The sequence below is a fragment of the Anneissia japonica genome, unplaced genomic scaffold (genome assembly GCF_011630105.1).
Source record: "Anneissia japonica isolate Jap-2015-1 unplaced genomic scaffold, ASM1163010v1 scaffold287753_len344599_cov186, whole genome shotgun sequence".
NCBI classification, from domain to species: Eukaryota; Metazoa; Echinodermata; class Crinoidea; order Comatulida; family Comatulidae; genus Anneissia; species Anneissia japonica.
In genome coordinates, this window is record NW_022712461.1 from 154,540 (window position 1) to 165,740 (window position 11,201).

The window sequence follows — 11,201 nt, forward strand, 5'->3', positions numbered from 1 at the left end:
TCGCCCAGTGCAGTGCACATGGTTGCTGTTTCACGTACACGAACGCTAATTGGTTGGCTCGCCCAGTGCAGCGCACATGGGTTTATACCTACCTTATACCTTTGTCGTATAGGTAATTTTACAATATTTTCATGTTCTTTAGTTAAATCAAAGATATAAAGTGATGAATTAATACACCAGACCAACGGTTTTATTTGAACACTTTATTATGACATCGTAAAGTGATGAATAAACACACTAAACACCTGGTTTTATTAGTAGGCTTGGTCTAGCCTAGCTAGGTAACATCGTTCGTTCATACATACGTATATTGAGCGTTACGTACGTATTAGGTCAAAGGTTACCACAAATTTAACCCAACCTCTATTTTACGAATCCCCCGATTTACGTACGCCCTCCGGTCCCGTACCGTACGTAAAATCGAGGTTCTACTGTATTAAAACCTACTGTATCAGGATCCACTTGTACTCCTGGCTGCATAGAATGTGTGGAGTGAATTTTTTGATTGGAAACCTACAGCTGTACTGCTATGATTCCACATCTTATTTAGAAAGACATATGAAATATATGTTTATTTTATTTATTTATTTAGCCATGCACCAATGATGGTCAATAGCAAATAATCGCTGTCCTACTTGTAGAAATTAATGGTTTGAGAAGATTTCAGATTTTATTTGGAATCGCTTTAAAATTATAAATTATTGCCATATGTATTTTAATGGTGCATCCTTATACAAAAAAATCATATACCGAATAATAAATCGTTCAATACAAACATTTCCAAAATTAATGAAAAAAATCCTTAACATGTAGAAACTTACCTATATTTTTTTGTTTCATTCCCTAATATTGTAGAAAATATATATGGTGCATCCTTATACGGTCACTGTAATTATTTTTGGAGTAAGTTTCGTTATGTGCTTATAGTTATTATGATACTTGTATGCAGGGTTACAGCAAAGACACTATGTTGAAGGGAATGGTGGAGGCCGCTGTGAACTGGATGAAAGCTGGGCTTCCCCTACGCAGGTTAAAGATCGTTCTTTATTGTAGATTTGAACAGGGTGATACTCCACCTATGACTGGCTTTACAGATGTGCTTAAAACTTTTGACACATTGAAGAAAAAGTTTGACATGAAAAGTGTTGTTCCAAAGGTATAGTGCATATGTTTTTATTTCTAATTTCTTCACAGCCTTAATGGTAAATGCTAATCCCTTTTCATTCTCCTGATAATTGTCAAAGCATGGTCAAAGAATTAATTAATAAAACATTCAAGTAAGATTCTTTGTAGAATGAATTCTCTTTTTTAACTGAAAGATTAAATTACTTATTATGTCTTATGTCTACAAGACCATCATTAAAGTCAGGCTCTGGAGGAAAAAAAAATGTTGATATGTTGTAGAACTGATTTTTCTAAGACATAAAAAAGTTGTTTGACGAAAAACTGGGGAACGGTGAATGAGATACAGACTTTTGAATATTTAAAAACTGGGGGAAAAAGGGGCGTAACTGCCCATTTTTACACCAGGAGCCTGACTTTAAGCTGAAAATATACAGTGCAGCCTCGAATTTGAGATCCCTCTTATTCAGAGACCCCTTCTAATTCGAGACCACTTTTTCAAAGACCCAAGAGACCACCCCACGTTTTCAGGTCCCAAAGGTGGTCTTGAACTGTATCCGCTGTGTTTGTGACACATTCTTTTGTGACTCATCACAACAAACATTGTTTTTATGATTTCAGGCGGTCAAAATAGAGTATGACGTATACCTTTCATTTAGCAATGAAGATGGAGCAACTGCTACTTCTATTAGCAAAAACCTTGAAGTTGCTAAGCCAGATATTCGCATTTTTGGCAGTCATCAAGAACTGAATAAAGATCAGGTGTGGCAGGAAGACATGTATGAGGTTATGATTCGCTGTGCGAGGGTCATCACAGGTAGAGCTTACTAGTGTAAACCACGCATGGATATTCATCATAAAACACATGCCACATACATTAGAACATGTAAATTGAGGGCAGCTAACGTAGTGCCTATGTCCAAGGACACAAACGAATAGCTAGTGTGGCATACCCTCCCTGTGGCCTTGGCTAACTCGTACCCATGCCAACTCGTACCCACTTTGGCAAATCTGTACACAAATTTACGTCAGCTCGTGCTCAAGTTGGCTAACTCATACCAACGTGTATTCGTATGTTATTGTGGCGCAATAATAAAACGAAATCTAATATTAAATACTTCTTATTCTGTACTACAAGTGTCTGCCTGAACGAACTCTAATAGTAGAGATACTGAAATTTTTTGCACGAATTGAACTAAACTTAAGTGCCTATTTATGGCTGTGACACTATACTTACTATATAGTGCCCTCTTGTTATAGTTCTGACGGCGATCATGACTTTATAAACTTCATTCCTGCTGAAAGTTTTTCTTTAATATAGTTTAACATGATTACAATCAAAATAGATAATACTACATAATATTTGTAATACAAAGGTAGACACTAAACATGGGTATTGGTTAGCCAAATATGGGTACGAGCTTGCCAAAATTATGTGTACGAGTCAGTCGAAATGCGAGTACTAATAATATTAGAATAAACCTAAACTGTCATTACAATGGGGGAGCATTGGTGCAGCGATTGCGATTTGAGCTCTCAATCTTGAGGTCAGGGGTTTGAAACCATCACTGTGCATGTAGCTTGTGGCCTTGGACAAGGCACTTTCATACCTGTGTTTGTCTCTCTCCACCCAAGAGTATATATGGGTAGGATTTTGTAGCAGAGAATGTATTTTTCTGTGGAATGTTATACATCAAGGTATACTCAGGGAGCATTGTGTACCAGTATGTTTAATCTCTGGCAAAATGCATGGTCTACTGTACATTCCTGTATTAGAATAATTATTTAATACCATTGTCTTTTATTCAACTTCTTAGGGTATCATTTATTTTTTTTCTTTCCATCAGTGCTCAGTCCTAACTATTTGAAATCAACTTCATGCGTTGAGCAGTACAACATAGCATTGTGTTGTAATAGAAAGGCTCGGAGGGATCTTCTTGCCCCTTTTTATATTGAACCTGTGGAGAAAATGCCAACATACATGGGGCTAGTGCAGTATGTGGACTGTCTGTAAGTATCTACAGTAATTAATGGAATCTTTATTCTTTATTAAAAAAATAATAGATAAAATGTACTACTCTGCGTAAAGAGCTTTCTTTCATACCCAAGTGGTCTTGGGTCTTTAAAAATATTTAAATATATATTAGATTAATTTCTAATTATATTAAACATTAGATGTTTTTATGGCCCGATACCCATTATCAGTAAAATGTAGCATAAAAGCACTGCAAGCTGCCCTCAGTGTTAAATCCAAAATTCTGTTTGGCCCTCTGTCTTATTTTTATGCCCACACCTAATATACAGTATTTGAAAAAAAACCCAACTGAACATTATTGGTTTTCCATTGTAGGCATATATGAATAGCTACAGTAGTTACTAATGTAACAATTTTATTCGCTTACAGCACAGTGAAACTAAGCATTGCCTGTGAACAGCTGGCTCTGACGTTGAATGTGGAGGTGCATGCTGAGTTCGTACATGAACAGCCTACACTGCAGTACGATATCTTCATCTCTTACTGCCATCGCAATTCTGAACAAGCTTCGCAGGTTAAGGAAATCATTAACAGCGTTGACCCAAATTTGAAAGTCTTTTTCGACATTCAAGAGCTGAAGACAGGTAAGATTATACACGCATGCATGGTGCTTGTATTTTTAAAATTCAAATTTGAATATGAAAAAGCAAATATAAGTTATTATATATGAATATATTCTAATTAGGTGTGGTGTATAGCACCGTGTATGTTCTATATTTAAAGATGTATTGTATGATGCAAAATACCGAGAAAAAAAAATCATAAAAATCATTATTGAAATTAAGTGGGTTTTTTTTAAATAACATAATTATCAACTTGAACATAGAAATTAGTGTATTTAAAAAATGTTTACCCATAATATTACAGCGAAAAATAATAGAAACACTTCCAGTCACTGGAAGTGTTTTTATTATATTTATCATTATTAAATTATCCAGTAAAAAAATCTGGGTACGCATTTTTTAATTTAGTAATTTCTATTCTTAAGTTAATAATTTGTATGTTACGACAATATGAGGCAAGTTAATTTCAAAATTATTTTTTTATGATTTTTTTTGTCATTATTTTTATATTATCATTTATTTGTTTAATATACACTCTATATGTTTTGTATTTTTCTTTTTTCTCAGTATGCTATTAAGCATTAATTGTTGTGTAATTACTATATTGAACTGACTATATATTTTTTAAGCATTTGTTTTTATCATAAAAATTGTGAAGACGTAAATGGATTACATTTATAGAAAGATTGAAATATAAATTGGAGAGTTTTTAAAATCTTAAAATAAAAAAGTGATTTTCACATAATTTTCAGGTACTACATGGCAACAAACACTATATCATGCCATTGATGGCACTAAGGTGTTAGTTGCCTTGATAACCAAAGATTACCTTCTATCACCTGTCTGTCGAGAAGAATTTAATTTGGCACTTGCTAAACATTGCCAGAAGGTAATTATAATTCATGAAAGATAAACTGATATTAATAAATAGGTAATAATTAATGAAATTCTATGAGTACATTTTAAAGCTTAGCTAAGCTATCTGATGAAATAGAAGACAATTTAAATACCTGTAGTAGGGTTTATTAAAAAAAGTTAAATAAAAAGGCTATGTTAATTAAAAAACAATAATACATGTTTTAGGTTGCGCATATTGTGCAACTAGTTCTATAGCACCTGATTAGCTTATCCTATCCTAAAAAACCCAAAGATTATAAATAGATAAATTAAAATTAAAAAGCAGAGGATCCTGTGTACCAGTGTCGCCAGATAAGTCTTGAGTGCCTTTTTGAAGGCCTGAGTAAATAAGAATCAGTAGTTATTTAAAAATAATTTATTGAATGTTGAATGTGGGAATATATACAGGCATCAATTCTTGAAAACACTTTTTTTAAATAACAATACATTAACTCCCAGAAAATATACTGTATTGCAGAATCGGGAACTTACACTGGTCCCTATATTCTTGGATGAAGATGTGGAAGACATCCCTTTGGAGTTCAGACAGATCAAGTTGGTAGACGCCACTGGAAAATCATTCAAGTCTGCCATTGAATCTACTTCTAAAACAATAGTTACCTACCTCAAAACTCAAAGTACTGGCACTATGAAAGAGCTCTTCTCAGAGGTAAGTAGATATAATTTTGTATAACATGATAATTTTGATATTAAATATCAAAGTTTGATGATAAAATTTAGCTGCACTAGTAGCCCTGTCCAGCTATAAATACCGTACTCTATAGTTCTGTCTTGGAAAGCCAAACACTTTCCTTTGCACATTATTTCTCTTCATATTATTTAAGTGTGCCAACTTTCACTGCACCAAAGAACATACAAACAACACAGTTGCAACAGCACACTGACACACAGAACACCTTAACCTAATATCTATATTTGTGTTTTAGAATTAGAAGTCTTTGCTAACTAATAGAAGTCTTGCTACATCATCTTCAGTTATGTAGATAATTGTAGTAACGGTTATTTATCAATTATTGCAGAGCATTACATTAAAAAAATATATTTTGCCAATATTTACAGACAACTGACAACATGGAGATAGACATCATACAAGAAAAACTGCGAGCTTCCCAAATGAAGGTAGACTACCCAAAATCAACTTGGGAGTCCTACAAAAACTTTCCACCAGATCTTGACAAATTCTTTGTTAAAAGTGAAGAACTTTCTAGACCATCAAGTGAAGTGGAAGGTTGTGATATAGTTCTAAGTTATACTCCTAATGAGGAAAAATATGCCAAGTTCTTTTTGAAACTCCTGGAATTGTTTGCACCCACACTGTCAGTTGTTAAGGAGGCTGCTACTGGACAGGAGATGCGGAATGTTTTGGATAATGCAACAAAGGTTGTAACATTCGTCTCCCCAAGCTACACTGAGTCACATGATTGTACAGAAGATTTTAACATTGCGCTATGCCGCCATCGTACGCAGGAGAACCCAGTATTATTTCCAATCCAGGTTCATAATCTGCCTAAGAAACCAACATATTTTCATACTGTACTCTACCCTGTTTCTACAGCAGACACAGTTTGGTCTTCTTTAATTATGCAGTAAGTACACCAAAGACTTTTTAAGTTAAAATATGGAGGACCAGCTTTTATGTTTGTGTTACATATTTTTGCTCCTTGTTATTTCTATAAAATTTCTATAAAATCACGATTAGAAATTTAAAAATTTTTTCTTAAATATGTAACTTTAAATGTCATTTATGAAGTCTATTTCTTACCTAAACCAGAAACAAAGTTACTGTAAGCGAGAAGATCTTGACCCTGATTTCAAATGAAGAGGTGTCAGAGCCAGAAGCCTTAGCATTGGTGATTGCTGCTAAAAAGGTTATTGACAGTTTTCGTACAAAAAGGTATGTTCTAACTTTAAAAACATATAGAATATAATCAGTCCTTTATTGTCCTAGTTTAATTCATTTTAACAGCAAGAACTTCCAATGATATGAAACTTGTTGATGCTGCTTTATTTATTAGAGAATCAGTGCATTTCTTAAGACCTCTCTCTTTGGTTCTCTGCCAACATTTTCAAGAACCAGCATGAGGAAACAGCTTGTATAAAAAGAGTGTCCAATCGCTTTGTATTTCATATTCTTTTTTTTTTTGGCTTTATTTCCTTTTAAAAATACACCAAGTTTAACCTACCAAGTTTGAAAGCTTTTCATTGTAATTTTGTGGTGAATAATTTTCTGAAGAGTACCAATGACTTTAACATCCCTTCCAAGTGATGGTCCTCTATTAGACTTAAAATACACATTGTAAGCAATTCCAATATTTACTTTTATTTGTTTCATTTAGAACCTGCAGTGCAGTACCAAGGCCTGTATTGACTAATATTGGAAGACTGATCGCTGAAACAAATGATTTAGATCAAGTTCAGCAAGTTGATGAAAAAAAACTAAGTGAGGTAATTGGTAACATAAATTAATGTTTGAATCCCAGTTTTTGAAGAAAGATAGATAATTTTGGTTGTTGTACCTATTATTAGAATGAAAATGATTTGTATAATAAATAATTAAATAACATTAAATACATGTTGTGGTACACCACATAGGAAGTTATTTAAGGACCATTGTGTTGTTGAGAGAATATTTCCTGTCTCTTTTTTTGTCTGTTACTATAATATAATTCTTTCGGAATTCATGTGTATTTTATTTTTATTGGTACTAAGCCTAGCATAAGTTAAATTGAATTTTTGGTTCACAATTTGTTAAAATAAAGATATGTTAATACAGTATATAAATTTAGATTTCTTATTATTATTGATCAGTAGAATTTTTAACAAGTTTTTACTATATATGAATAATTCCAGATGCTTCTTCATGTGGTATTGTCTGAAGATCAATTAGAAAAAGTTGAACAGAAAGTGAAAGATAAGGAAGAATCCACAGCTGACGAACATGACGATGGAAAGCCAAATTCGACAAAAGAAGAAACTAAAGTTAGTCAACCAGATCATGCATTCCAAACACCTCCAAAGACAGAGCCATCTAATGTCAGTGGATCGAAAAACCACAAGGGTGTAAAAGTTCCCAACAAGAAAAGCAGCACATGCAATTTGGCTTGAACTGTATAAATCGGATGCCAGTTCAAACGGATTACATAACAGATTTACATTACTGGCTCCAGTGGCGTATCTAGAAGTCTTGAAATGGGGGTTCTGATTGGGGGCGCGAAGGTGAAGTAGTGGGGTTCGATGATCAGTTGAGGGGTGCAAACTTGCAAAATAAGGTGATTTTCAACTACTTGCAATTAATTTCCTTGGGAGGGGAGAGTAATAACGCTAGTACCTGGCTCCCAGGCAAAACCTGAGCCTCGGCCAAATGCAGATTTTTAGCTCAAAATAGGAAATTTTAAAGTAATTCATACATAACTCGCACAGGCTGTTGTTCGCACATGTGAATCTTTTCTCCGCTCGAATTAGCATCCGCTCGAATAAATTCTGCTTGAACCGGCATTCGCTCGAAGTGGCATCCGCTCGAATTGACTGGTGCCCGTATAAATCAGATGATACACAGGAATAGAGCTGCATTCACAAACGAAACCAAACCCAAACCAAAACCAAACCAATCAAACCAAACCAAACCAATATTTAAAGTACATTTCAGATGCATTGAATGAAACGTCCCTATTTTTACATACTGATCAAATTTTCTGATCAGTTCAGTAAGGTCTCTAATTTAAAAATTTCAGATTTTGTCTTAATACATCTTAATACAACATTGTATGATGGGAAGATTTGCCCTGGGTAGAGAAACAACATAGACATGGTCTTGGTTTGGAATCATAAAGGGAACAGGCAATACACTTTCCTGTTTGAAAATTTTCAAAATTATGTATGATAATGATTATATATAGTATAATGATAATAATGATTATATATGAAATATTTTTTTTATACACACACACACACAAGTATTTGATTCAGGATCATCAGGAGGAGAGTGCTCAATACCAAAGTAGAGCTAAATAACAGAAGAAATGTGAACTAATTTACTTCACACTTTTATTCCACTCATCATGTGTACACCTAATGAAATGAGTATTGTTCACTATCTGCTTCTCAATCATTTTATTCAAGCTTTTCCTTGATATTACTTGATGAGTGTAGTAGCTTGTAGTGGAATAAAAGTATGAAGTAAAAAGTTTACATTTCCTCTGTTTATTATATACATTACACACACAAATATAGACTTATTCATTTCAATTCAAATCTACAGTATTATAATAATGATACAATATTTTATGTATATGTAGATATAAATATGTATTATATAATATAGACATATTCATTGAAGTTCCGATTTACATCAATTGGCTGAATTGACCTGGAAACGTGTTGTTAATAGAGGTCACAAAAAATACTTTCCCTCGATATTATTGCCAGTTTTAGACATCACCTGACGAAACAAGATACAAGTTTCTACTGGAATGAAAGTATGAAGTATAGTTTGTTAATTTTATATATATATATATATATATATATATTATATACATTACATATATATTATTTTATATTATTTATATAGACATATTCATTTTTATTCAAATCTTCAGTATTGTAATAATACAATCTTATATTATATGTAGATATAGATGTATATTATATAGATATAGACTTAATAATTTTAGATATGTATTATATAGATATAGACTTACTCATTACGATTTACATCAATTTGTCCGAATTGACTGGAAGGAAACATGCATTGTTAGTAGAGGTCACAAAAAATACATTGTACATAATATAGAAAACAATAATCTAACTCTAACTTTTTAAAAATCTTAAGGAAAAGATGATCTATCAGCAACATTTTAGAAATTCTGCATATACTGTAGCTCTACATTTTAGCAGAATTTACTATATTTCTAAAGATTGTTTCTCATAATTTCTCGATTGTTTATACAGTATTAATTTAATAAGTGTCTTGTGATACAAGTACTGTAATGCAAACACATTGTTAACAAGTTGTTATCTAGAACCGAAAGGATTCGCATTAACACGATTTTTAAATGTCTTTTCATGGTGAGCTAACTTTTGTAATACCGTAAAACCTTGAATTGAAGCCCATTGGGTTTCATTTCGAGAAGAAGCCCATCTCGAATTGAACCCCCCCCCCCCTCTTTCCTTTGAAAAATTAGCCTCGAAAAAAATGCCCATCGGCTTTTTTTCAGGATAGTACAGTACATACACTGTACTTGAATTTGAAAGAAACCAAATATAATACAAATACAAATAATATAATACAAATTCCCCAAATTTACAGCATTCAATTTGAAAAGAAGCACCTTTCTTCACTTTGCAAAAATAGCCACGAAAAGAAGCCCATCCAATGTTCGCAGAAAAAAAAAAGGAGCTTGGGGCTTCAATTCAAGGTTTTACGGTACTTGCAGGCAATAGTATCTGCAAATACGTGTATTCCTGACCTTGTTTTTATTGGTCAGTTTTGTAGTTTGGCATTTCAGGAAGGTGCATTGTACAGGGGGAGAGGGGAAACGAGGTCCCCGACGGAGGGGCCGGTATCCCTGAAGAGAGCAAGGTGGGCGTGGTCGGTCGTTGCTTAAAATCTCGCGAAAGTGGACCAAGGGCCCCATTGGCGTCACCCGTGGTCCATTGTTTGCATACAGGGTTGAGTCTCAGAATTGTAAATGTTTATGTAGTGATTTCGAAAACTAATAGGCCTACTATCGAGTAGTACCATTCCTATTTGAGTGAAATGGTAAATTATTCTCTAAGGGGTTAAAATGATATGTGAACCTGTTTCATTTTTACTGTATCAGTGTATGGAATGCAGTGACAGAGTATACCTCATGCAGACCTTTCAAAAACTGCAGATCTACTGTGTGTGTGTGTGGGGGGGGGGGGTGTATTGTATATAATATATTAGTTTTAGTGCAATGAAGTTACATTATATTTTATTGTTGTTTGTACAAGTGTGTGAAATGTTTACATTTCTATAGATGTTCCTAATAAATTCGTTTATAACTGTCACATTTTATACCAACAAATACTTTTGTATGTCATTTGCACACGCCTTGTATTTCAAGCTCGTTAGACATTGAGATTAAAGTAAGATAGGCCTACAGTTCATTTTATTTTATTTTATTTTATTTCATTTCACAATCAACAGCGGGGAGCCCGCCACTTACAGAATGGAATAATATAAAACAAAGAGAACAATAAAGAACAATCCAGTTACTAAACACAAAAAAACAGTCAAAAATCTAAATATATAACTTAATTTTACGTTTAAACGTTCTAAATGAATCAATAAATATCAATAGAATTATCTTTACCAACAAGAGAATTATAAAATTTAGGTAATTGAACAATAAAACTAAATTTAGTAGCATTAACACGAGAAAATTTAACATTATATAAGGAATTGATAGAATTACGACATCCATAAGTTTTAACAGATAAACCAAAAACTGAAATAAGATCAGAACCATAAACTCCATTAACGCAATTATAAAAAAAGAGAGAATCAAGGTAATTTAGTCTAGAACTTAAAGTAGGAAGAA

General features: G+C 33.1%; 1 protein-coding gene across 1 annotated transcript in view; it reads left to right on the top strand.

Annotated features, from left to right (window-relative positions):
* The window catches only part of LOC117107810, a 13,663-nt gene extending 2,988 nt beyond the window's left edge, over positions 1 to 10,675 (top strand). Inside the window, exons 5-15 of the mRNA XM_033249590.1 lie at positions 417 to 456; positions 940 to 1,156; positions 1,744 to 1,939; positions 2,970 to 3,132; positions 3,527 to 3,741; positions 4,473 to 4,609; positions 5,096 to 5,287; positions 5,698 to 6,224; positions 6,410 to 6,532; positions 6,975 to 7,083; positions 7,489 to 10,675. Of these exons, the coding sequence (XP_033105481.1) occupies positions 417 to 456; positions 940 to 1,156; positions 1,744 to 1,939; positions 2,970 to 3,132; positions 3,527 to 3,741; positions 4,473 to 4,609; positions 5,096 to 5,287; positions 5,698 to 6,224; positions 6,410 to 6,532; positions 6,975 to 7,083; positions 7,489 to 7,743 (2,174 nt within the window). The 3' untranslated portion in view covers positions 7,744 to 10,675. The remainder of the gene's footprint in view (positions 1 to 416; positions 457 to 939; positions 1,157 to 1,743; positions 1,940 to 2,969; positions 3,133 to 3,526; positions 3,742 to 4,472; positions 4,610 to 5,095; positions 5,288 to 5,697; positions 6,225 to 6,409; positions 6,533 to 6,974; positions 7,084 to 7,488) is intronic.
* Positions 10,676 to 11,201: the final 526 nt, after the last annotated feature.